Source organism: Phacochoerus africanus, chromosome 7 (genome assembly GCF_016906955.1).
Source record: "Phacochoerus africanus isolate WHEZ1 chromosome 7, ROS_Pafr_v1, whole genome shotgun sequence".
In the NCBI taxonomy this organism is placed as follows: domain Eukaryota; kingdom Metazoa; phylum Chordata; class Mammalia; order Artiodactyla; family Suidae; genus Phacochoerus; species Phacochoerus africanus.
The window spans coordinates 69,644,825-69,672,712 of record NC_062550.1 but is presented as its reverse complement, the minus strand read 5'-3'; the positions used below and the strand labels follow the sequence as shown (position 1 = coordinate 69,672,712).

General features: G+C 42.0%; 1 protein-coding gene across 2 annotated transcripts; it reads left to right on the top strand.

The window, feature by feature from the left end:
* Positions 1 to 286: 286 nt before the first annotated feature.
* RAD51AP1 (RAD51 associated protein 1) lies at positions 287 to 24,626 on the top strand. Of its 2 annotated transcripts, none has more exons than XM_047787787.1 (9): positions 287 to 452; positions 4,244 to 4,293; positions 5,941 to 6,082; positions 8,953 to 9,062; positions 10,797 to 10,883; positions 11,380 to 11,535; positions 15,416 to 15,577; positions 19,086 to 19,235; positions 23,546 to 24,626. In XM_047787787.1, the coding sequence occupies exons 1-9, from the start codon at positions 436 to 438 to the stop codon at positions 23,683 to 23,685; spliced, it is 1,014 nt and encodes a 337-aa protein (XP_047643743.1). In that variant the 5' UTR covers positions 287 to 435; the 3' UTR covers positions 23,686 to 24,626. The 2 variants fall into 2 exon arrangements, with proteins under 2 accessions (XP_047643743.1, XP_047643744.1); XM_047787788.1 differs by having other exon boundaries at positions 295 to 452; positions 23,549 to 24,626.
* Positions 24,627 to 27,888: the final 3,262 nt, after the last annotated feature.

Here is a 27,888-nt window from a genome sequence, read left to right as displayed (position 1 = left end):
TGGAAGATCCGTTTCAGCAGATTCGCTTTAATCTTTTCCTCTTTCCTGGCATCCCATGGAAAATTTATGGCTCTATATGTCCTCTCGTTCCATACTACCCTTAATGTAATAATTTAAAAAGTGTAGGAAGGTGTATTTCTACTGTTATTTTACACTTGAGGGACGACGCTGAAGCCACTGTTGTGACGAAAGTGCAGTGGCGAAACAAGAACTCGACTCTGGTGAACCGGATGCGGAAAGGCGGTGCCTCGGGAGGGCGTGAACTAACGCGCGCTTTTCAGAGCGCATGCGCGGCGGCCGGGATGGCCGGTGAGGATTGGAGGGCTGACGGCCGGGCGGAGCGCTGTGGATTTGGTTTTGGGCGGGAATTGGAACTGCAGCGGCAGATGCCAGCAGGAGTCTAAGAGGTGCATATTTCCTGTCTTGGAGGAGACCATGGTGCGGCCTGCGAGGTGAGTAGTTCGTGGTATCCGGCGGGGATGGGGTGGAAGGGCGGGAGGTCGCTGCAGGCCGCGTCTGCTGCACAGGATGGAGGAATAGGCCAGAGGACCAGGATAGCGATGGCGGGGCGGGGTGGACAGTCACTGGGAGACGCGCCAGCCCCCAGTGAGAGCCTCCCACTCCTCTGAAGGGCCCTAGCATCCTAGCTGTTTCCGTCTCTTGCCTCCCTCGGCAGTTACTGCCCTTTCTTTTATCCACCTCATTCAAATAAGACCTGCTTACATTGCTCTGCGTTTCACCGAGCTCCTGCTTATGTGTTACTTCATTTATTCATCACTATACTTCTTTGATATAGAAAGTTTAGGTCTCCCCATTTTATCACTTTTACGCTAGGCATAAAAGCCAGGTTACCTGAGTCACAGAGCTAGTAAGTGACAGGATAACACGCAAACCTAAGTCAGCTGGCGCCAGCTCCTCTGCGTTTTCCATTAAATGTACTCTTTGAAACTGTTCCTCTTCTTAACCACAGTCAAGTATCATGGCGACTTAGGGTCGGCTGTTCATTTAGTAGTTTTGGATGTATTTACTTCTGTACTGTGCTAGGTGCTGGAGGTTGCATTCTAGTCAAGGGATGAGTTTAGGGGACTGAAAATAAACATCACAACGTGAGACAGAGTGAGAAGGAAGAAAGCCCTACTTCAATTATTTAAAATTCTGTTGAAATGTGGCCAATTTATGTTTTGTTTCTGATGTACAGCAAAGTGATTCAGTTATATATATGTATATGATATGTATCTCATATATTTGTTTTTGTGTTCTTTACTATAGTTTATTATGCGATGTTGAATATAGTTCCCGGTGCAGTAGAACCTTGTTGTTTATCCATTCTATATATAATAGTTTGCATCTGTTAATCCCTAACTCCTTATTTATCTCTTCCCCACCTCCTTTCCCCTTTGGTAACAATAAACTTGTTTTCTATGTCTGAGTCTGCTTCTGTCTTGTAAATACATTCATTTGTGTCATATTTTAGATTTCACATAAGTGATAGGACAAATATGTCTTTCTCTTTCTGATCTGCTTCACTCAATATGACAATCTCCAGGTCCATCCATGTTGCTGAAAATAACATTTCATATTTTTTATGGCTGAGTACTATTCCATTGTGTGTATATACCACATCTTCAATCATTTGTTGATGGACATTTAGGTTGCTTCCATGTCTTGGCTATTGTAAATAGTGCTGTTATGAATATTGGGATGCATGTATCTTTTAGAATTAGTTTTTTTCCACAGATAGGCCCAGGACTAGGGTTGTAGGGTCATACAGTAGTTCTGTATTTAGTTTTGTGAGGAACCTCCATGCTATTTTCCATAATGGCTGCACCAACTTACAATTTGCATTCCCATCAAGAGTGTAGGAAGGTTCCCTTTTCTCCAGACCCTCTTCAGCATTTATTATTTGTAGACTTTTTGTGTGTGTGTGTGTGTGTGTGTGTGTGTGTGTGTGTGTCTTTTTGCCATTTCTTGGGCTGCTCCCGCGGCATATGGAGATTCCCAGGCTAAGGGTCGAATTGGAGTTGCAGCCACCGGCCTATGCCAGAGCCACAGCAACGCGGGATCCAAGCCACGTCTGCGACCTACACCACAGCTCACGGCAACGCCGGATCGTTAACCCACTGAGCAAGGGCAGGGATCAGGGCAGGGATCGAACCCGCAACCTCATGGTTCCTAGTCGGATTCATTAACCACTGAGCCACGACGGGAACTCCATGACCCCTACTTTAAATAGGGTAGTTAGGGAGTTCCCTAGTTCCCTGATGGCCTAGCAGTTAAGGATTTTGTGTTGTCACTGCTGTGGCTTGGATTTGATCCCTGGCCAGGGAATTTCCTCATGCTGTGGACACATCCAAAAGCAGGCAGAGGTGGGGAAGTTAGGACAGGCCCTTCCCAGGAGACAATGCAGCAGCTGAGACATGGGTGATAAGAAGGAACTCTGCAGTCAAAGTCCAGGGCAATCCAGGCAGAGGGAATAAGAGCCAAGGCCCTGAGTTTGACCATGTTTGAGGGACTGAAAGAAGATCACTAAGGCTATAGCATTAGCCAGCAACAGGGACAGTTATAGGGGGTTAGATCAGAGAAACAGACAGAGTCCAGAGCAGGTAGGGCCCTGAAGGCTTTAGAAAGGAGGTTGGATTTTATTCTAAGCACAGTGGGAGGTCAGTGGAAGGGAGAGAAATCTAATTTGGGTTTTACATAGTGCGCTGGCTGCTGGTAGAGAGTGGAGGAGGGGATGACCAGAAGGGGCACAGGGAAACCAGTTAGGAGGTGGTTTATTGTTAGGTAGTGGCTGGAGTACGGTGTTATCAGTGGATGTGGAATGGGACAGGCGAATTTGGGATACATTTTGGAGATATTGCTGACAACTTGGAATGAAGTAGATATGGAGGTAAGGAAAAAGGAGAATCAGGGATGAGTCCCCAATATCTTTAGGCTGAGCTACTGAGTGGATGATCTTTGTTATTAACTGAGGTGGGGAGGACCAGGAAAAAGTTCAGAGCATATGGCAGATCAAGATTTCCATTTTGAACACGAGTTTAAAATGGGTTCCAAATGTCCAAGTAGTAAAGACATCCTCCCTTTGCCTGGAACAGTGGTTTTCAAAGAATGATCTGCAGACCCCTAGGGGTCTCTGAGACCCTCTCAGGAGGTCCATGGAATCAAAACTATTTTCATGACAATATTAAGACATTGTATGCTTTTCTTAACCATTATGCCATTTGCACTGCACTGGAGGTAGAAATGCTGGGGCCTTAACACGAATCAAGGCATTGGCACCAAACTATACAAGTAGTCATCTTTTGGTGTTTTTTTTTTTAATACTGCTCTGTGCTCAGAGTAAAAACAAGAAAATGCCACTTTCACTTAAGACAGTCCTTGGTGAAACAGAATTATTATACTCATTGTAGCCCAACCGCATGCTCTTTTTTTAAAGTAGGTTTGATTTTATCTTACTATTATTCAATCCCAGTATCTCTAAGGAGGTTTCCATATTTTATTCAGCTCTCAAATTCCTGCTCCAAAGAGTGGGAGAGTAACCAGAGCAGGCTTGGTTTTAATACCCTGCGTGAGGAAATGAGGATGCATAAAGTTTGAGCCCTGAGCCACTTTTTCCGTAGAACATCATTTTCACTTGAAAGTCCCAACTGACTGACAAGCTGGGTTATATGCACTTAGGTGTTTGGCAGAAGATAAAAGTGAAAACTAGAGTAGAGTTCAGTTCAGTGACTAGAGGTAATGACTTTATTTTACTCACTTTGACTATCTCTTTCTTCCAGTGCCCTGTAACGCAGCATGTAGATTCATTTCAGGTAGCTAGTACAAAGTCAGTCACGTGTTTTAAATGTCTCTTGTGTAATGAACATTATTTCATATTGTGGGAGATCAAAGAAAGCGGTTTTTAGTGTCAAGAAGCTTAAAATGTCATGAAGAAGACAGAATGCACGTATAAAAAGAAAGAATACACACACCAGGAACGCTGACATGCCCAAGAGCAGTTAAACAGTCTGTAAAATTTAACTGTTAATTGTATTGATTATTTTTACTTTGTGTGTTATCTGAATTACATTTTTCCCTTATCAAGGGAAAATACTTGCTGTAAAATACAAATCATGTTTTTTAATTTATATATTCTTAAGGGAATCCAAACACGTTTTTATTTACTCAAGACTGTTAACAGCCTTAAGGAGTTGAGGTGAGAAATTGACATTTGTGTAAACGAAAATTTCTGTCTTGGTCACAGGCATAAGAAGCCAGTCAATTACTCCCAGTTTGAGAACTCTGACAGTGATGGTAAGTAGAGCTTCTTATTTCTGCTTTAAAGATTTAGAAATTTATTTCTCACAAATTATAGGGTGTGTGTGTGTAGCTAAAATAGTGAACATATTACCCAATTATATGGGAGATGGGTCTGGAAAAAATAATTTTCTAAGCATTTAGGATAATTATGCTGATAATTACACTGACAAGAATATTGGCCTACGTCATAAACAAGCAGGCCAGCTGGAGTGGCTTTGTAGATCTGAACTACGCTAGGTCCATGTTTTTCAGTGGGGTTCATGTCCTCTTATCCCTTCCCCTGAGAAGAACACACAGTTTTTGAGACACAAATGTGTGATAGAATATAATGTGAAATTCCCATTAATTTGCAATAAACCAAGACCTTGAAGAAAGCTTAGGCTTAAGCTTTACCCTGTTATGTGATATATTTACTTGTCTCTGCTATTAAGAGAACCTTGTTCAAAAAGTTTTGAGAAACATCATGTTAGATTACATTATATTTCGAAGTAAGTTTTGGGTTTCTTTCTTAAGACCATGGGAGTTTTCTGTGAGTCAGATATTTAGAAATTCCTTGGTTTGAAGGAATCTGTTTTTCGCCTTAAGTGTGTGTAAGACTTAGGAGAAAAGACCATAGAATGTAACTTCTAGCCTTTCAGTATTGTTGTCAGTCTGTCATTAAATATTTATAAATTGCTGCTTGTGTTCTGGAGACTGTGGCATGGAAGTAGGGGCAAGTCACAAGCCACTATAGTCCTATGTGGGGAAGCATAAAAGAGACAACACATGTTAATAAATGCCAAAGTTTGTGATTCCGACTACGGCTACCTGGGAGGTACACATACATGTGTCAGGTATGAGTTTGAAAGCTAGAGCAACAGTTTTATGTTGTCAACAGAAGAACTACATCAGTCCTAAGGATTGGTAGGACAGAATAACCTGTGAGAACAGAATGGACCTGAGAAGAGCATCCCCTTGCCAGAAATTAAAGTTACTGTGGTAAGGTCAGAGAAGGGGCCTTAAGGTAATGGAAGGAAAAAAATATTGCCATTGTGAAAGTCCTAAAAAGGAGCTACTTTCTCTTCCTCCAAGTTCTGATACTTGTTATTTTTCCTAGCTTGGTTAATGTATTAGGAATAAATAATGGACCTTAGAAAGAAGATATTTGACTTGAGTTATGAAATTTTCCTAAAAGTCATTTTCTTCTAGTTTGTCAATATGATAAAATTATAAAAGGAATTTTATTAATTTTTCTAATGGTTTTAAAATATTTTAATCATTTTTTTCTTTACCAGTTATATATACCAGCTCAGTTGCCTTTGTAGTTTTTCAAGGAATTAGTTTTTATTTTTTATTTTATTTTTTTTATTACTCAATGAATTTATTACATTTGTAGTTGTACAATGAAAGGAATTAGTTTTTAATAGATGGATATTTTAAAAAATAAAGAGCACTAAAACAAAGTTGATAAGCCTGAGTGAGAATAAAGACAAATAAAATACTACCAGTTACTTTTTAAATTGTTTAAAGTAAACAATTTGTTTATCTTTAAAATTCAAACACACACGGTAATGAATCCCAGCTACCAAGAAAGTAATTTTATTTGCTTCTTCCTTAGGAAAAACAATTTCATATGTTCTTTTATTTTTAATTCACACATAGATGATTTTGTTCCTGCAACCGCACCGTTAAGTAAGAAATCCAGAACAACACAAAAGGAGTTAAAACTAGAAAAACCAGAACCAAAACTGAAGAACCTCCAGGAAAAAGACATCCCACTACAAGAGAAAACCCCTAAAAAAAGGTGAGAGGTAAGACATACAGTAAACATACAACATTAGTTTTGTTAGCTTGAAAGAGAGATATACCTCAAACTCTTGGTCTAAATTAGAAATTTGAGCAGCATCCTAGGTCTTATTTTGTTTAGTGCATGTTGGAAGGAGAACCAGAATATGCCATTAATCCCCTTCTGACTTTCTTGGAGTTCCTGTTGTGGCTTAGTGGGCTAAGAACCCAACTGGTATCCATGAGGATGCAGGTTTGATCCCTGGCCTCATTCAGTGGGTTAAGCATCTGGCATTGCTGTGAGCTGTAGTGTAGGTCACAGACGTGGCTTGGATCTGGCACCACTGTGGTATAGGCCTGCAGCTGCAGCTCCAATTCAACCCCTAGACCGGGAACTTCCACATGTCACAAGTGTGGCCCTAAAAAGAAAAAAAAGTGTCACCCTTCTGACTTTCTAAACTTCAAGTTCACAAATGTATAGGAAATACCCATTTAAGTATTAAGACAATCATAATCACCAAGTTTAGAAGGTATAACTTGCTCTTACAAGACCTGGCACCTGCCTCTGAAGTCCTCAGGTCTTAGAAGACTATTTTGTTAAAAATTACATTTGTAAGGACAGTTTATAAAATTTAAAACCATATATCTATATGAGGTGATGGCTATTCACTAAACTTGTGGTGATCATTTCCTGGTGTATGTAAGTCAAATCAACTGTATCGTACACCTTAAACCGTAGTGCTGTATGTCAATTCTATCCCGGTGAAACTAGAAGGAAGAGAATTTAAACTATATTTTTCTATAGATAAAAAAATTTTTCTCTCTGGGGTTCCCATGTGGCTCAGCGGATTAAGTATCTGGCATGGTCACTGCTGTGGTGAGGGTTTGATCCCAGGCCCAGGAACTTCCGCAAGCCATAGGTATGGCTAAAATTAAAAATACATGTATGTTTTCTCTTTATCTTATTGAGCTTTGTCTAGCAGTGAAAAGGACCTGTAGTTCTGGACTAATGCTGGAGTTCCATTAATTAGAACCAAAGAGAGGGGTAAATAAGGGAAGGAAGCGCCGAGAGGCCTCAGATCTGCAGTGTGGGAGGAAGGAGCTGGGCAGAGGAGGGATACTGACAGATATAGGACATGTGATCCTTTACTGCTACCCATGTGAGGGAAGGTGACAGAGAAACTCATGCCATGGCATTCTCTTCACTTTTTTATTTGTTTTTGAGCATCTTGTACTACATTTAAAATATAGTTAAAAACAAAACAAAAACAAAAAGTACCCAATGGATGGGAGAAAATATTTGCAAATCATATAACCAATAAGGGACTTGCATCCAGATGTATAGAGAACTCTTACAACCCAAGAGTAAAAAGGCTAATGACCCAATTTAAAAGTGGGCAAAAGACTTGAGTAGACATTTCTCTGGAGGAGACATACAATGGCCAGTAAGCACATGCAAAGATACTCAACATCCTTAGCCGTAGGCAAACCCACAAAGGGTATGTCATCCCCACAGGGATGGCTGTATGCAAAAAGACAGGCAGTTGCAAGTGTTGAGGAGGATGTGGAGAAACTGAAAGCCTCACACATTGCTGCTGGGAATGTAAAAATGGTGTGGCCACACTGGATAACAAAGTGGCAGGCAGTTCCTCGAAATGTTAAACAGAGTTATTATAGGACCCAGCCTGTGTATATACCCAAGAGAGATAAAAATCTATGCCCACCCAAAAACCTGTACCTGAGTATTCATAGGAGCATTAGTCATAATATCCAAAAAATGGAAATAGCCCAAATGTCTATCAGCTGATGAATGGATAAGTAAAATGTGGTCTCTCCATACGGTGGAATATCCTTCCTCAAGAGAAACAAATGGGTAAACCTTGAAAACATAGTGGTGAGCCAAAGATGCAGGCACAAAAGGCCACGTGTTACATGAATTCGTTAGTGTGAAGTGTCTGGAATAGACAAGTCCATGGGAGCAGAAGATAGACTAGTGGCTGACAGATGCTGGGGAGGGAAATGGGGACTGCTAATGGGTGTGAGGTTTCTTTCTTGGGTGATAAAAATGTTCTGAAATTAGAGTGGTGATGGTTTCACAACTCTGAACATACATAAACTGCTGAATTTTATGCTTTAAAAGAGTGGGTTTTATGCTATGTGACATACCTCAACAAAACTGTTATTTTAAAAAATAGTAAATGCTTCAAGGTTCATTTCAGTGTTTCCTCCTTTATGTCATCTTTTTCTCACCTGTGTTTGCTTTCTTTCCCTCTTACACACCAGAGCACTTTTGACCACTTCGGATAGGAGACATGATGGTCTGTTTATGTGGGATAATTATTAGCATCACTTATTTCCTTTACCTCCTCCTTAACTGCAGGCTCTTTGAGGGCACTTTTAATATCCTGTCTAGTGCAATGCCTCCCACAGATTACTTGCTGAAATATTTGTCAAAATCCAGATGGAACAGAACAGATGTTAAAAAAAAAAAAAAAGTAATTTCAATTTAACATAAGAGCGGTAATAGCTGTCTAAAGAGGGTGGGCGGGGTCAAGGAAGATTTCCAAGTGAGTGATGTTTGAACCAAGTCTATTCTCCATTGGACAAGTGCTTCCCACCTGGATGGAACTGGTGGGGATCAGAGACATCACAACAAAAAGGACAGTCAGCACATGCTCTCCTGCTTTGAATCTGTTCTGCTGGGTCCAACATGATACTGTTTTATTTCAGGAGGCTTCACATTAAAGGGCACCTATGATCGTGATTATTATTTAAGAACATCTTTCTGATGTTGGAAACTGAGATGGTCATTGAGGAAAATCTCAAGTTTTGCAGTTTAGTTGAGATTGAGAGTTTAAAAACTCAGTATTATTTGTGCGTCTTTTTTAGGATGGCTTTAGATGACAAGCTATACCAGAGAGACTTAGAAGTCGCACTGGCTTTATCAGTGAAGGAACTTCCAACTGTCACCACTGATGCGGAGGACTGTCAAGATAAAAGTAACTTTATTTTCTGTATATTTATCTTTAAAACCTTCTTACTGCTTTTGAAATAATTTTTTGGATGAAATTACATCCAAAGAATATACAGAGGGAAGAATATACTGTTAATACTTGGGACTATAAAAGGAGCAATCTGCAGAGGGTACTGCTTGTTTACTCAGCTGCATGAATCTCATCCACAGGTAAATACGTCTCTGTCTGACACTCCGAGTCCACTTGAGGACACGGATGGTGACCCTGCGTGTCCAAAGTACATCTTTGTATACAGTGAAAACTTCTTGATTGCATAAATTGATCTATACCTCCTAACAATCACCTCCTTTCTCTCCGAATTGAAATTAGTTAAACATGCTCTAATGATGGTAATACCTATTATTTACAAGGGTTAAGGGTACTAATTTGGTTGAGCAAGCTCAATAGACTTGATAGTTTTATGACTTCTGGCTTTCTCTATGGATTTTTCTCCTTCAATGTTTCTGGCAACTAGGCAGCAGATGGCAATATTGACATTCTGGAGAGACAGAAATCATTCCTGGGAAAGACAGTGAAATTGCTAAAAATGCCTTTTGGATTAAATTGCTTTGGCCTAACTTCTTTTATGTTGCAGGATATTCAGCCCATTAGCTTATTTAGGGGTATAAATGTTTAAGTCACTCTGGCCTCTTGGTTATAAATAAATGAGATAGTGTTGATTAGTGGCCCTTTTAGTAATCAAGAATCAAAGAAACTTAAAAAGATAATTGTCCTATAACTAAAATGAAAAGGAGTTCCCGACGTGGCTCAGTGGTTAACGAATCTGATTAGAAACTATGAGGTTGTGGGTTCAATCCCTGGCCTCGCTCAGTGGGTTTAGGATCCAGCATTGCTGTGGCTGTGGTGTAGGCCGGTGGCTATAGCGCCAATTAGACCCCTAGCCTGGGAACCTCCATATGCCACGAGTGTGGCCCTAGAAAAGACAAAAATAAAAATAAATAAAATAGAGAAAATGAGGGAGTTTCCTATGGCTCAATGGGATAGAAATCCAGTATTGGTCACTGCAGTGACTTAGATCACTGCTGTGGCACAGGTTTGATCCCTGAACTGGGAACTTCCACATGCTGCCACATGCCAAATAAGTAAAATTAAGAAAATGAAAGTCTCTTCCTATAAAACTTTGTGGCGTGTATAGTAGGGTTTCCCTGGAACTACCCCTTCTAGAGTAATGTGCCCTGTAGTCCTAGGATTTGTAGTCCCAATCATCATGACTTAAAGTCCTCTTAAAACACTCCCGATCACTTTAAAGTTATAATAATGATTCAGGAGTCTTTATGTTAGTGAAAGCATGGATCTGCCTGCCTAGAAATGACAGTTAATATTTATGAACTGTTACCTGTATGCCAGGCACTACGATAAGCAGTTTCCACATTCGATCAACATTTAATCCCCACACAGTTTTCATCTCCACATTATAGATGAGAAGATTGAATCTTAAGGAACATAGGCATCTTTCTCCTGGTCGTAGAGGTAAAGTGGTTGAGCCTGAATTTGAACTAATTAAGTCTGTGTGACTTCAGAGCCCAAACTCCTAACTATATGTTTGTTAGCCTTTCCAAGTAAGAGCTTGGTGCTGGTTTGGTACTGGACCATCTGTCTGTAGCTAAATGCTATTAGGTTTGAGCACTTACCTTCCTGTTTCTAGACATTGCCTAACTAAGGTGCGTCTGCATGTCCTTTTTTCTTCCTTGCATTTAGGCACTGATGAACATGGCAGTGGAAACGCAGAAACAACGGTTAAGTCTCCTCATATCTCCAACTGCAGTGTAGCCAGTGATTATTTAGGTGAGTTTTTTGTATTAATAATATTTATTTTTTCCATCTTTTTCTAGCTTTTACTTACATTCTTGAAACTGTAACTAGAACCAAGGTCTTTACATTGTGAAGGTTCTTGTCACCTCTTCTCCTTCGTCTCTTTCTGTTTCAGTTTTCCCCTCTTTCACTGCAGACCCAGCTTCTTCCCTGGTGAAGGGTCGTGACTGCCCTTGGATTCTACTTGACAGCACTTGAACACTGAAGAAAGGGCCTGCATCTTCCCAGCTCCAGTTTGAAAATTCTTGGGAAAGACTCTGTCATTTTGGGTCTTGGACTTAGGCTTAACTCACACTGGTGCCAGGAGACTAATGAATTATTGGCTTGGATTGGGCTGTGTGATCTATTACTAGAAGCACAGGAAGGACGAAGTGGGGCAGATACAAGCAGCAGGTGCAATAGAAGTCCACTCCGCAGTTCTTTCATGGTACCTGGCACAAAAAGTTTTGTTGACTTGTGTGTCCTGCAGATCTGGATAAGATCACTGAGGAAGGTGATTCTCGAGGTGCTCGAGGGAGGAGAAAGGCAGCATCCCAAGCCACGGTCCAGCAGAGGAAGATCCTCCTGGACGGCAGTGATGGCAACGGTGACGGCGACAGTGACTCCGAACCAGACTTTGCTACAGGTGAGTTTTGTCCTAACTCTGCATTAACCCCATGGAGAGTCAGTAAAAAGACCGTTGATGTATGCAAAACACTGCTAAACGTTTGGTGTGCACAGACTGTGTGCACGCTCAGGACTGTTAAATTCAGCTGTGGCATTTGGGGGGAGCTGTACCTGGAGGTGACCTTTAAGCATGCCTTGAAAAATGAGTAGCATTGGGGTGAAATAGCACTTCTGACAGATAGAAGGGTATAAACAACAGAATGGACAAGCGCACGTACAAGAACTCGGTGATGCTGGGGATTCCTCAAAAAATTAAAAATAGAACTACCTGATGATCTGGCAGTTCCACTCCTGGGTATTTAATCCAAAGAAAATAGAAACTGATTGGAAAAGATATGTGCACGCCCTATGTTCATTGCAGCATTGTTCACAATAACCAAGGTATGGAAGCGACCTGAGGGCCTGGCAGTAGATGGATGGATAAAGAAGATGTGGTGCATATGTATGTATTTAATATGCGCACACACACACACACACCCCCAGTGGAATACTACTCAGCCAAAGAGAAGAATGAATTCTTGCCACTTGCAACAATGTGCATGGACCTGCAGGGCATTTCATTAAGTGAAGTAAGTCAGACAGAGAAAGACAGATACTGTGTGATTTCACTTAGGTGTGAAATCTAAAAATAAAGCAAATCAAACAGAACAGATACAGTTATAAATACAGAGAACAAACATGGTCGCCAGAGAGGAAAGAAATAGTTGAGGGAGTTGAGATGGACAAACCTCTAGCTGCAAAATAAATGAGTTCATGACATGAAATGTGCAGTGTGGGGAATACAGTCAGTAATTGCATAACACCCTTGTAAAGTGACATCTTGTAACTGACTTACTGTGGTGATCATTTTGAAACATAAAGAATTAGCGAATCACTATGTTGTGGACCAGGAACTAACATGGTGTTTCAGGTCAATTCTACTTCACAAACAAACTCACAGAAAAAGAGATCAGACTTGTGGTTACCAGAGGCAGATGTTGGAGGAGGAACTGGATGAAGGCAGTCAGGAGGACCAGGCTTACAGTTATGAGATAAACAAGTACTGGGGTGTAACATACATGACGAGTAAATGAACACTGTGCTATGTTATACATGAAAGTAAGTAAGAGAGCAAATCCTAGAGTTCTCATCACAAGGAACATTTTATTTTCTATTTCTTTAATTTTGTACCTGTATGAAATGGTCAATGTTCGCTAAACCCATTGTAGTCATCATTTCGTGATGCATGTAAGTCACATCGTTATACTGAACACCTTAAACTTACATAGTTCTGCACTTCAGTTAAATCTCAATAAAACTGGAAGGAAAAAAAAAAAAAGATGTAGAAACACATGCACACATACAAGGTATCCAGTGAGGCTTGCAGGGAAGGGAGAATGTGGTAGAGGCTGAAGAGGCCCCCTGGCGCAGGTTTGTGCAGAGTCCCTGACCCATCCTAAGAGGTGTAGAATTTTTTTCCATAAGTAATGGAAATTCACAAATCATTTTGAGGTCGGAATGATGTGAAACCTGTATTTTATTGTGATAGTTTTCAGACTCATTCAGAGATTAGGGCAAATGGGAAGCATAGTGATCTTGACAGCATCATGGTATACAAACTAAAATTAAAATGAATAAATCCATAAATTTATGCCATCAGATGCTATCTTTTTAACATGCAGTTGACCAACAATAACCTGTTTGTTCATCTCCATTCAAGAAATAGTTGGGTACCTGTTATGGGCACTGTATTTTAGACACTTAATGATATTATTATAGCATTGGACAAAGTTCCTGCCCTTATGGAGCTCAAACTCTGGCAAGGGGACACAGACAATAAACAAATACCTAAGGTGTCAATTTATGGTTTATGTAGTAGTAGATACTTAAAAATTCATAGATTCTGAGACATAGCCCTTAGCTGCTTGTGTATCACTTGTGGACTAAAATGACTGTTGTTTCTCCAGCTCTTTGAGAGTTGGTTTGGTTTTTCCCGGCTTCATTATTATGGTTTCTGCCAAACTGCTTGTACAGTTGTGCTTCCTGCAAATGTCGTGTGCTCCAGCCCTGAGGAGCAGTATCTCAGCTCTTCCGGGAGCTGCTCATCAGTGAGGAGGTGAGAACTGCTGTCCAGCCTGGGCTGTGGATTCACAAACTAAGCTTTAGGCACAGGATTTTTTCCTTGCCTCTCCAAATTTCTGACTCCTCCTCTGTCCTTCACCCCAAGAATGCAAAAGTCTACGCTGTCTTGTGGATTTGTAAACCTCCTTCAGATGCTCCAGCCAAGCCTGCTTTACCTTCAGTCAAGGACAAACATTCTTTTTATACTCCATATACTTCAAGGAGTGAGACAGCTCATTTTCATCCACCCTAAGCCAAGAATGACTCTCTCCCATCTACTCAGAGCTGGGGGACAAGAGGGGTGGATATTGCTCTGTACTAAAAGTGACTAATATGGACCGGGTAAAAGATGATACCCAGAAACATTTGTTAATATTGCTAGATAGGATGATAACATTGTTGTGTTTTTTGAAGGTCCGTGTTTTTCAGAGATGCTTTGTGAAGTATGTAGGAGTGTAATGACACAGTGCCTTGGGTTTATTTTTATAGACATGAGAAGAAAGGGGAAAAGAGAAGACTAATGAGATGCAGCAAAATATTGCTGATTGTTGAATCTGGGTGTTAGTTTTATTGTCACCTGTTGTGAGTGTTTAAAATTTTTCATTTTTTTTGTTTTTTATATAGACTATGTTATTCCATAGATAGCTGGGTAGGTACTGTCTGTGGGTGGTGAGCATGACAGTGGTTATCTCAAAGTGAGGAGGTTAGAGAGTGGGCCTCCTTCTTAATATTTTGTAGCATAGTCTACATTTCCTACAGTAAGCATGAACTGCGTTTGGTTTTTTGTTTATTTTTTGGCCATACTTACAACAAGTGCAATTTCCCAGGCCTGGGCTCAAACGTGCGCCACAGCAGTGACAACACTGCATCTGTAACCACTAGGCCTCCAGGGAGCTCGTAATATAAAAAGTGGAAAAAAAATTGTTATGAATATAGGGCTAATCCTTATTTACACTTAATTGTCAGAGTTTATTCTTTATAAGACACGGCCTTCTTATCCCCCTACTCACCAAAAAATAGAAGAATTATTGCTTGACTATTGGTTGTTCTGCACGTTCTCTTCTAAAGCAGCTGTAGCTATGTAATACATTTTATCACCGGCTAATATCACCTCCTGCAGCCCAGAAAAGAGTGTGTGGGAGAGCTGGGGTGTGTCCCAGATGAAATCATCGTCAGTTAAGACTGCCGGGGTGCCGCTTGTCTCTTCTCAGTTCCCAGTGGATCTTTGTTCTGCAGTGCTGAAGTTTGTGCGATTAAGGGAAGGTATACGGTGAAATTACCATCAAAGTTAACGTTTTGTAAGAGCAGCTAATATTATCCAGCTATTTTTCTCAGAAGTTACTGAGTTAAACTGGTAAATTCGGAATCCTTATGATTACTAATGGGAGGTTAATGACAACAGTGAGAGCAAGCAATTCTCTTCTGCTCGCTGCATGCACATGTTATCCTTTGCCTGTATTAACTCGCTCAGTCTGCACACCAACCCTGTGATGTAGGTCTTAGGGTTCTCCCCATTTTATACATGAGAAACTGAAGCCCTGTGAAGACAGCGACCTTTCTGAGACCACACGACATGTAAGTGGAGAGGCTGAGACCCAAAACTAGGCCACTGTGCGTGGTTTCGCCCCTGGAGATGGCACAGCACAGAGGGCACCGGAGTCTGGGGCAGAAGCCAAAGTGGAGGCACTAGAAGCTTCACGTTTCAGAACCAAGATGAGGTTTGTAATCTTCTGTTTCAGGTGACGATTCTGAGGATGATTCTGATTTTTGTGAGAGTGAGGATGATGAAGCCCTCACTGTGAGAAAAAGCAAAGTTAAAGAAATCAAAAAGCAAAAAGTGAAGGTGAAATCTCCAGTTGAAAAGAAAGAGAAGAAACCTAAATCTAGACGTGCTGCTGTGGGTAAGCGCAGCCCTGAATAGAGCAAGTGTGTTGGGTTTACTTAGTGGGTTTCTCTCCGTGGTCTGTGTTCTCTTAACATCTTGCCGGTGTTCGTTCCCATGAAAATCCGTGGAAGAGAGCAGGTGGGGTCAGGCAGACAGAGCCGTTGGGTACAAGCCTCCGCCTTCCCTGTCACGGGTCTCTCAGTCTTTGAGTTGAGAATCTTTCAATCACGTATTTGGGGCTTTTTGGTTTCTTCAAAATGAATTCATTTAGAAACCAGTTTTACAATAAAACTTTGGAACTTGTGATGACTTAAATATGGAATACTTGTGTGAAAGAAGTTCAGATATTTTTGAGTTCGTAATAGATAACAGATTACTGTGAAATATAACGTCCTTTACCTTGATTTACTTTACATACTGACAGACATTTATGTCTTCATTGTTAAATATATGTGCTATTTGAAACTAAAATTTCCATTATTCAGACCCCATTTATTAATTGTGGGCATTGTTCTTACCTGAAATAGCCCAGGGCTGAGTACTGGTGCTGAGTACTTACTAAGAAATAAGAATTAAGTATTGATTGAGTCATTCTCCTCCTGCCACTATATTCTGAATTAGTGAGGTTTTATTTTGTTTTTTGCTTTTTTTAGGGCTGCACATGCAGCACATGGAGGTTCCCAGGTTAAGGGTCGAATTGGACAGCTGCCGGCCTATGCCACAACCACGGCAACTCAGGATTCAAGCTGTGTCTGTGACCTAAACCACAGCTCACGGCAACGCTGGATCCTTAACCCACTGAGCGAGGCCAGGGATCGAACCTGAGTCCTCAAGGATCCTAGCGTTCATCGACCACTGAGCCACGAAGGGAACTCCTGATTAGTGAGGTTTTAATTGATTTTTTTAATTGGCAAATTCATCGTTTCCAGAAATTAGATTTTAAATGCCGGGTTTTTAGAGATAAAGCTGTGTATGAGTTCCCATTGCTGCTGTAAAAAGTTATCACAAACTCGGTGGCTTAAATCAACACAAATTTATTATTTCACAGTTCTGCAGGTCACAGGTTCAAAATGCTTCTCACTGGGCTAAAATCAAGCATTGGGAGAACTGTGTTCCTTTGTGGAGGCTTGAGGGGAGAATCCCCTTTCTAGCCTTGAGGCTGCCTGCTTGCCTTGACTGGTGGCCCACTTCCCTCTTCAAAGCCATCACATCACTCTTGTTCTCTGCTTCTCACTTTCACTTACAAGGACCCGTGTGAGTACACTGGGCCCTTCGCACAATTCAGGTTACTTCCCCATCTCGAGTCCCCCCCCCCTTTTCTTTTTGTCTTTTTGCCATTTCTTGGGCCGCTCCCACAGCATATGGAGGTTTCCAGGCTAGGGATCGAATTGGAGCTGCAGCCGTCAGCCTACGCCACAGCCACAGCAACTCAGGATCCGAGCCTCGTCTGCAACCTACACCACAGCTCACTGCAACACCGGATCCCCAATCCACTGAGCAAGGCCAGGGATCGAACCTACAACCTCATGGTTCCTAGTCAGATTTGTCAACCACTGAGCCACGACGGGAACTCCTCGAGTCCCTTAATGTAATCCCACCTAAGTCCCTTTGCTGAGTAAGATAACACGTGCACACGTTCTGGGGAGTTAGGAGATAGATATCTTTAAGGAACTGCCTATATAGACTGATAGGAGAAGGTCATTGACGATATGAAAAAACCTAACATGAATATATTTTATGTTTTCTTTAGATTTTTGTTTATGCCTTCTCACCAAGACACTCTAAAAGCTAAAAATAAATTTCGCTTTCCAAGTTGCCATTTACCACTTAAATATTTCTTTATCCTGGAGCAAGTTGCTTCACAAGAAAGTTTACCATGTGATATTAGAAGTAAAATTTAACAGCCAAATAATGAAATTAAGAATTCAGAAATATGGATTATATTTCTAGTCCCAGTAATAACATATTGAGTAACCTTTGAGTGTCTTCAATCTGGTACATGTTATAATTTTTTCCTTGATAGAGGAAATTTCAAGAGCTGTGGTGTCCATTATGGTGGCCACCAGCCACAAGTAGCTTTATCACATTTAAGTTAATTAAAAATAAAATTTAAAAGCCAGTTCCTTGGTTTCACTAGCCACGTTTCAGGTGCTCACTAACTATATGTGGCAGGTGGCCTCCACATTGGACAGCACGAAATACGGAGTCTTCCCATCATTGCAGAAAAGCCTGTTGGACGGATGGTGCTGATCAGGGGGTGTAGTTACTAACATTAAGACGGGTATACAGGAGTTCCAGTCGTGGCGCGGTGGTTAACGAATCCGACTAGGAACCATGAGGTTGCGTGTTCGATCCCTGGCCTTGCTCAGTGGGTTAAGGATCTGGCGTTGCCGTGAGCTATGGTGTAGGTTGCAGACGAGGCTCGGATCCTGAGTTGCTGTGGCTCTGGTGTAGACCGGTGGCTACAGCTCCGATTCGACCCCTAGCCGGGAAACCTCCATATGCCGCAGGAGCAGCCCTAGAAAAGACAAAAAGACAAAAAAAAAAAAAAAAGACGGGTATGCAGTGAAAATTCACATGCCTATGGATAAGGGCCCCTTAGGTATAATGGGCCTTCAGGTAAACAAGATGCTCCTTAGGTATCTCGAAGCAAGCATTAACTAAAAGTGATTTTTTTTTTTCTACCTCCCTACTTCCCTCCATCAAAAACAAGCAAACAACAAACCAGAAAACTCAAACCTACTCCCATTCTGTGTTCATTCTCTGGGTAGATGGCGCCATCAAGCAGTGTTCCAGTGGCAGGAACTTACAAGTCCTGGTTATTTCCTCCCCTCCAGCACTGCCCTCCCCTCTGATTACTAAAAGATGTCCAATCTGCTGGTTTTCCCTCCTCTTAGCGCAGGCCCTTTCCTCTTCTCACGGGGATAGCCATAAAGCCATCCAGGTGGTGTGCTTTACCCCACCATCGGCAAGATGCTTCTACGCATACAGCTCCTGAGCCCACCTCTAAAGTCTCATCTCTCTTACCACGTTGCACTGTACAATTCACTTCTGTGCCCTTTCTACTACTAGAGTCTAGTGACTGGACCATGAGTTCCTTGGGAGCAGGATACTCTAACCTAGAGTGAGACACTATTGTGTAACAGTTACAAGTGTGGACTCAGAGTCAGACCTGGTTTCCAGTCCCGGCTTGGACACTTCCTAGCTATTAACTACAGGCAGATTATTTAACCTCTGTGTTTCCTTAACTGACAGTAGAGATGGTAATTTCTGTATCATGGTTGCTCTAAGGTTAAAGGTAATGTTTATGATGTGCTTAGCATACTTCCTAGCATAGAAATGCTCATAAAAAAGGGCTGTTCTTAGGTTCTCAATAAATGTTTGATGATTAATGATAATTATAATTGATTTTTCACATTTATGATACTTTTTGTTTGTATAAGATTGTCATTTTATAATTTTCACACATCCTAAACTTTATCTTTCCTCTCTAACACTTTTTCTATGTGTATTTTTCAAATAAGTGACTTCAGTAGATTCTGCTCCATCTGCCGTCAAGTCAGAATCTCAGCCCTTGCCAAAAAAGGTTTTTGTTTCTTCAGAGGCCACTGAGAAGCCATTACAAATATGCAGTCCTTCGGCTGAAAGCAGGAGACCTAAGTGGGTCCCACCAGGTACGGTGTATTTATTGATTGCTCAAGGGCAGGGGCTTCAAAAACTGGTAGGTTTTTTTTTTCCTAGTTGTAATGTCACATATGAGCACTTCCTCATATTATTATGTAGTCTTCAAACCAAGGTTCTTAGTTGCTGTACTCATTCATCACTTATTATTCCCTTATATTTGAATATCCAGGTTACTTTTTCATTGTTATAAATAAGGTTACAGTAAGCACAAACATCCTTATTTTATTTTATTTATTTATTTTTGTTGTCTTTTTAGTGCTGTACCCACAGCATGTGGAGGTTTCCAGGCTAGGGGTCTAATCGCAGCCGCAGCTACCAGCCTACACCAGAGCCACAGCAACGCTGGATCTGAGCTGCGTCTGCAACCTACACCACAGATCATGGCAACACTGGATCCTTAACCCACTGGGCGAGGCCAGGGATCGAACTCGCAACCTCATGGTTCCTAGTTGGATTTGTTTCCTCTGTTTCGCCATGACGGGAACTCCAGCGTCCTTATTTTAGACCTCTGTGGGCACATCCCTTACTTTCCTACGATACATTCCTAGAAGTAGAATTATAGTGAATGAGTACCAGTGTTTACGGCTCCAGTTATAGGAGTTCCCATTGTAGCTCAGCAGGTTAAGGACCCAACATTGTCTCTGTGAGGGTGTCAGTTAAGGATCCGGAATTGCTGCAAGCTGTGGTGAAGGTCACAGATGCAGCTCCATGGATCCCACGTTGCCGTGGCTGTGGTGTAGGCCTCAGCTGCAGCTCTGATTCAACCCCAGGAATTTCCATACGCCATAGGTTGTGGCCCTAAAAAGAAGAAGAGGAAGAGTCCTGTTATATATTTTTGTCAAGAAATCTCTTTGCCCAAGACCCACTGACTTCCAAAGTCTGACAGAATCCTTGGGAATCCCTGCATGTGGCAAACTTGACCTTCAGCTCTTACACATTTGGCTTCTCTCTGTTTTCTTTTGCTCCACAGCCAGGCCTCGCTAATCCTTCCCCCGTCTTGCCTTCCCTAAAACCCTACCCCAGGCCTGCTCCTTGCATCCCCTGCTAACTAGTCCTTGACCATTTCCCCTTGTCCAGCCACATGAACCCTCTGCTGTGGAATCGATGCACTTTCTGTGCCTTTGGCACTATGCGTTCTTTCTTCCTCCCTCTTGGGTGTCTTTCTTCACTCGTCACGGTCTCACAGGTTTACTTCTCGTCTTTTCCATGACTCTTCTTGATTGGTACGCAGCAGTCACTCCCCTGATGAGAACCAGGTATTCCTGGACAGACTCAGGCCTGCGACTGGATAATTACTTAATTTCTCTGAGACTCCATTTCATCGTCTGAAATCTCAGGCACTATATAATCTTAAAGTCTTTTCTGTTTAAAAATTCTAAGACTTTAGGGAGGACTTCAAGTTCTTTGGAGGAGAAAGGAGGACGATAAGTTATTGAGATAATGATGCTGTATCATTTAAAGGATAATCCTTAGTGTACTTCTTTTGAGAATAATTAGTGATTCCTCAGCAAAAGAAATGTAAAAGAATTAGTATAATGACTATAGAAATTGCAAGGTAGCGTAATCAAAAGGCTAAAAAGGAAATAATGGAGTGATGGATAAAGAGTCAGTGTCATAAAACACGAAGTGCTTATGGATTCACTGTGGGGAAGGGCAGCCCAGGTGACATCAGTGAGTGGAGGGGGCCTTGCTGCCCTTGAGAGCTGTCACCCTCTGGAAGGGAGCAGTCAGGACTCTGCCCACCCTCCCATCCCCACCCCCAGTCATTCACATGCAGGGTTGTGGGCCTGAGTTTTTTAAGAGAAGCCAGAAATCTAGTTTTTAATGTGAAAACTCCCAGTTTTTAAAAGTCGACTTTTTAAAACACCATGTGTACCAAACGGTATCTCTAAGAGTGGGATTTGACCCTCAGGTTGCCTGCTAGTCTGCTGTCTTACACGACTGAGAAGACTAGCAAGATTCCAATGAGAAAAAAAAGATTCCAATGGGAAAATGAACATAACATACTGCTGCCCCTAAGAGGTGCAACTAGAAATGAATATGAAAAGAATTGCAATCTCACTGCTAATTAAGGAAATGTGAATTAAAATAAGATACTAGGAAATTATAAACCTATATCAACCAGTACACTCTGGGTTGTAAGGTAGCCGGTATAATTTTTCCTATAAATTTATAATCCCTTTACAGGACATCTTAACAGGAGCCATAAAAATAAATCTGTCTTTTGACTTAGGAACTACTGTTGGGAATTTATTATTTAAAAGAATTCAAAAAAAGTAAAAGTAGTAAGTGGTTAGATTTTTTTTTTAAGAGGCATTTATAGAAAAATAGAAACTAGAATCAACCAAAAGTCTGTTGTAGGAATTTGATCAATATATGGCATGTACATGCAATTAAGAATGATAAGTCAGGGGTGCCCACTGTGGCACAATGCAATTGGCAGCATCTCTGCAGTGATGCAGGTTTGACCCCCAGCCTGGCATAGTCAGCTAAGGCTCTGGTGTTGCCGCAGCTGCAGTGTAGGTCAAAACTGCAGTTCAGATCTGATCTCTGGCATGGAAACTCCATGTGCCACAGGGTGGCCAAAAAAGGTGGGGGGGGATTAGACAGTGATACACAAACATCGTATGCTATCAGTTATATGTGGAATACGAAAAAGGATATAGTGAACTTTGCAGAACAGAAACTGACTCACAGACTTTGAAAAACTTATGGGTACCAAAGGAGACAGGTCGTTGGGGGAGGGACAGGTTGGGGGAGGGACAGGCTGGGGGTTTGGAATGGAATTGTAAAATTGGGTTGTGATGATGGTTGTACAACTACAAATATAATAAAATTCACCGAGTTAAAAAAAATAAAGAATGAGGGTTTCCTGTCATGGCTCAGTGGTTAGCGAACCCGACTAGCATCCATGAGGACTCGGGTTCGATCCCTGGCCTCACTCAGTGGGTTAAGGATCCAGTGTTGCTGTGAGCTGTGGTGTAGGTCGCAGACATGGCTCGGATCCGTGTTCTGTGGCTCTGGTGTAGGCCGGCAGCTAGAGCTCCAATTAGACACTTAGCCTGGGAACCTCCGTATGCTGCAGGTACGGCCCTAGAAAGACAAAAAGACAAAAAAAAATAAAGAATGTTAAATCAGATGACTAGAAACGCAGAAAGTTTATAAAACCCTTTGATTGAAAAAAGTACACAAAGTTATACTATTATGGCTACAATCATGATCAACTATGAACATATATATGTGGATAAATTCTGAAATTTAATACTTGATGAAAATAATTGCTACATTAGTGATAGCATATAATGAAACTAGTATAAATAAATAAAAAAGTATTTGTCACATTTAAAGTTATTTAACATTTGAAAAAATAGATTCCTTAAGGAGTACTTGTAAAAATTGCAGCATTTTTGGAGTTCCCGTCATGGGTTAGTGGTTAACGAATCCAACTAGGAACCATGAGGTTGGGGGTTTGGTCCCTGCCCTTGCTCAGTGGGTTAACGATCCGGCGGGCGTTGCCGTGAGCTGTGGTGTAGGTTGCAGACGCGGCTCGGATCCCACGTTGCTGTGGCTCTGGCGTAGGCCGGTGGCTACAGCTCCGATTCGACCCCTAGCCTGGGAATCTCCATATGCCGTGGGTGTGGCCCTAGAAAAGGCAAAAAGACCCCAAAAAAAAAGTTGCAGCATTTTTTAAAATTCCTTAGTTTGTCTACCACTTTAGAACTTACATTTACATTGGAATTCCTGTTGTGACGCAGTGGAAACAAATCTGACTAGGAAACATGAAGTTGAGGGTTCGATCCCTGGCCTCGCTCAGTGTGGGTTAAGGATCTAACGTTGCCATGAGCTGTGGTGTAGGTCGCAGATGCCGCTTGGATCCTGTGTTGCTGTGGCTGTGGCATAGGCCGGCAGCTGTAGCTCCGCTTTGACCCCTAGCCTGGGAACCTCCATGTGCCACAGGTGTAGCCCTAAGAAGAAAAAAAGAAATCATGGTTACATTGATTTTTTTTTTTTTTAATCCCTTACAACCCAGTGTTCTTTGCTCCCAACCTTCCTGTTCAGCTTTCAGGTTGAAAGTTTAATGTCATTGCCTTGGCCTCCGGGGATGTTTAAAAATATGCAATACTATATTTTTTCTGCTCTTTAGTACTTCCCATTCTTTTGATGTAACATATATATAACTTGATAGAAACTGCATGGCAAGATAATATCTGTAGTACTTGGTTTTGCCTCTTCTGTTTTATAAACTGATCTTTGTTAAGAGATTTCCAACATCAACAGCCAATGATGTGTCTTCTTGCAGCAGCATCGGGAAGTGGCAGCAGCAGCCGCCCGCTGGCAGGAGTGGCTGTGAAGTCTCCAAGTCAGAGCCTCCGCCTTGGCTTGTCCAGATTAGCACGAGTTAAACCTTTGCATCCCAGCGCCGCTAGTAGTTGTGTGTAGCAGCAAGGCAATGTTTGATTAAGAGGATCTTTGTTTTATAAGCCTGTTTATATTTGAGGAGGGTATTGTAATATAAAAGAATCCTTTGTCGTATAAATTATCTCTACCCATTTTGTGATTACATTCTCTGAAAAGCTGTTTCAGATTCAGTTATGAGGTTTGCTGTTTCCTTCTGAAGAGCGTTATCTCTCCTTTCTGTGTATATAAGTCATTGTCGTACGTGGCTGTCAGTTTGACATGGAGGATGTCCACATCACACGCTGCTCTCTTCTCGTAACCCGGTGCTTTTTCCTGACTTTGTCTAGTTTATAGCACCTGAACTTTGTTCCGAGTTTATCCCATTTCTCCCAGGAGACATTTCTGAAATCTTAGAAGTTACTTAAGCTACATTGTTAGTTTCATTGTAATGATGTTTCGTATTTTAGCCAAATCTTTGTATATTAAGAATTCAGAATTATTTTCCACTTTCAAACACTTCCCGTACTAGCGTGTGTCTCCTACTTAAAAGTAGATGGCTATTGTATAGCAAATAGAATTTTGTGATGTTTTATGAAGCCTGCATTGTCAAAACCTTTAATAAAAGTGAGAAAGTTTCGATATGCTCTTTTCCTTGACACCTATGCATCTATCTGTCTCTAATTGTCTACATTTCATGATAAAATGAGTGCTCTGCCAAAAAAAAAAAAAAAAAAAGATTCGCCTTTTTGTTGTAAACGCCAAGGGGAAGAGCTGTTTCTTAATCACTTTATGTTGGGCCTGTGCTTTAGAGAGTGGCTGTTAAGTCCTCGGTCATCCCTGTTGTGTTAGATAATACAGCTCTTCAGGAAGCTTGGATCTGTGCTCTCTGTGAATAAAAAGAGTGATAGATATTTTATATTTATGGTGAGAATTTCAACCAGCTTCTGGTCACTTTTTAATAAAAAATTTTTGAATCATGTTAACCATGGAAGCATCTATGTTAATATGAAAATAAGTTAGAATTATGATTCAAGTGAGCATTTGCCTATTGCTGTTGTATTTTCTTTCTTCCTTCCTTCCCTCCTCTTTCTTTTCTTTCTTCCTTTCCTTTCCTTCCTTTCTTTCCTGGCACCCACAGCATGCAGAAGTTCCTGGACCAGGTATTGAACCTGTGCCACAGCAGTGACAGTGCTGGATCCTTACCTGCTTGGCTACCAGGGAACTCCAGTATATTTGTTTCTTATCTGGTATATATTTGACACTGTCACATACCTTCTCACCCACCCCACCCTCTCTTGGAAGCATGTTTCTACATGGTATTGAGCTTCTCCGTATTTTACAGTTTAACCATAAACATTCAGTGTCTACCCTGTATCAGTGCTAATGTCATTGATTAGTTTTCTGGACCAGCCTGATGAACCTGTTTTCTTCATGTTATTCATATTAAATGGTTTCTATTGGAAATTACCTTAAAGTTATGTCAACACAGGGCTTGGAGAAATGCAGTGATCTTTCTGTTCAGATCCAGGGTCCATTTTCTCACCTTATCTTCTGGACCCTAATCACCAGGCCCGGCTTCATACATTGTATTTCCTGGGCTCATATGACCAGATTCTCTTGTAATTTTCTCCCCACTTCCCTGCCTATTCTTCGTTGTTTTGCGCCATGCTAATCTTTTGTGTCACCTACACTCACTTCTCTGTGTGATTCCATCCTTTTTCCTGTGCCTGTTTTTTTAAAACTTGGGTGACTTTAAGTTCCAGTGGTCACCAGCGACTCCAGCCAAGTCAGGATCTTTAGCCCAAACCTGCTCTTGATAGAAGACCTGTTGCCAGATCCCTTGATAATTTGATGTAAATCATCACAGAATCAATAACATCTCCCCTACCCCAAACATTTTTCTCCCTATATTTTGTTTGTAAATAGCAGCGGCACTGTCAATCAACTCAGGAGCCAAAGGCACATTCACCCTTCGCATCTGATCACCAAGCTCTAGTCTGTTTCTCAAAACTGCTCGCTCTCTCCATGTGCTGTCCTTAGTCTGACACATCATCGCTACTTCTAACGGGTGTTCTTGCCTTGATTAGTAACCTACTCTGGCCCATCCTTCCTGCCATCATTGCCAGAGGGAGTTTCCTAAAATAAAATCTGAGCAGAATACCTCTCTGCTTAAAGCCTACACACACTCCTTAGCCTGTCTAGTTCACAAGCTATTTTGAATGGCGCTGGCCACTGCCCTCTTCCTCAACTTTGCACCATGCTGCCCACATGTGCCTTTGACCCTTGCCACACCATGCTGGGTGCTGACATCACAGCTCTGGGTTTTCAGATGGTTTTTATTTGCCTTCTTGACATTGCTAATTCCTTCAAGTCCTTGAATACTCAAATTCAATTCTGCTCTTGTAAAAGTTTTATTTGAGTGTCTTGTTCCCTCCATGGACCACACTGTGTATTCCTCCAGGTGACACTACTGCCATTTAACTATTAACTCCTTAGTTTTCCTTTCTTTGAAACCTGGTGCAGGGAGTTCCCGTGCATTCGTCAGCAGTGACGAATCTGACTAGCATCCATGAGGACTCAGGTTCGATCCCTGGCCTCGCTCAGTGGGTTAAGGATCTGGTGTTGCTGTGGCTGTGGTGTAGACCAGCGGCTACAGCTCTGGTTACATAAATAATAAATACATTTTAAAAACCTGGTGCAGAGTAAGTGCTCAGAAAGTGTTCATCTGGCAAATCATATCCAGAACTTTCGCTATGTGCTTCTAATGAGCATAAACTTTTTTGAAGAGTGGAGGGTAGAGTCTGTTCAATCAGCTCTAATCTCTCTATCCTCGAGGTTTCCATCAACTCTTTTTTTTTTTTTTTCCTTTTTAGGGCCGCACTTGTGGCATATGGTGGTTCCCAGGCTAGGGGTCAAATCCAAGCTGTAGCTGTGGGCCTAGGTGACCAGCCACAGCAACGCCAGATCCAAGCCGAGTCTGCCACCTACATCACAGCTCGTGGTAATGCCTGATCCTTAATGCACTGAGCAAGGCCGGGCAGGGATCGAACCACTGCTGAGCAATGACAAGAACCAAGGGTTCCTTCAATTCTTGTTCCAAACTTGAGAGAACAAGAGAATGGGAGCAGGAGGAAAACAGAAGTGTCTTCCAGCTGATGTGAAAGGTGATTTGAGACCTGACCACGGCCCAGGCCTTTCAATTCCGCAGTCACAAAAAGGGCGGAAACAGTTTCTATAGCGACGGGAGGAGGGTGTGGTCCACCCCGCGGTTACAGGTGGGAGCCAGCAGTGCCCGCAGTCTGCGCAGGCCCGATGCAGCTCCTCCCACCTCCCACCCCCACCGCCACCAAGTAAGGGGGGCCGGGGCATTGGCGGGGGTGGAAGGTTGGGCTACAAGAGGGAGGTGCCAGAATGCAGAAAAGGCCTGTGGTGGGAGGAAGGATGGGCGGGTGTGAGTGCCCAGAGGGGGAAAATGCCATGAAACGCTCTGAGCAGCTGCATCTTCACGGTCCAGCATCAGTATACTTTTCCACTAAGATAATGTTGCATTTGCTGGCTTAGACTGAGTGCAGGATGGGGAGAGGTGGATTTTAGGGATCTCGTAAGATTACCCTAACACTGTTTCCAGCCCTGCCCCTGACAACCTGGGGGACAAAGCTTTCTTCTTCCATTCTTTATCTTCTCTGCGCATTTTGTCCTCTTGGTCATCAGAAGTGAGCCCACGACCTCACGCCTCAGGTCCAGGAGGATCCTGCTGATACGAGCCTATTCCGAGCAGCCTACATGCCTGCTGTACATCCCCACCACACTGGCCTCTCGGATGGTACTTGCCCCTCGAGGGTAATTCCCAGTGTTAGGGGATTGATCGGTGCAAAGGTTGAGGTTTTTTTTTTTTTTTTTTTTTTTTTTTTTAAGACTGTTGTTAATTTGTAGTGTTCGTTGTTAGAAATGTCCGTCAGCTGATATAGGGCTTAGGTAAGTTGTGACCCCTTTGAGTTGCTTTAAATGACTGATGGGCGGCAATCTTAATTCAAGCTTCACTCTTTAGGCATAAATGGAGACTTGGCAAAGGTGTGAAGCCATTTAAATAGAAAGTTCATACTATGAAAGGATAATGTGGAGTTCCCATTGTGGCTCAGTGATAATGAACCCAACTAGTATCCATGAAGATGCGGGTTCCATCCCTGGCCCTGCTCAGTAGGTTAAGGATCCGGTGCTGCCACAAGCTGCAGCATAGGACACAGA

Coding starts and splice junctions, on each gene's coding strand:
- RAD51AP1 (XM_047787787.1), top strand. Junction 10,884..11,379: donor TGTAGCCAGTGATTATTTAG/GTGAGTTTTTTG, acceptor TGTGTCCTGCAG/ATCTGGATAAGATCACTGAG. Junction 15,578..19,085: donor ATCTAGACGTGCTGCTGTGG/GTAAGCGCAGCC, acceptor TTTTCAAATAAG/TGACTTCAGTAGATTCTGCT.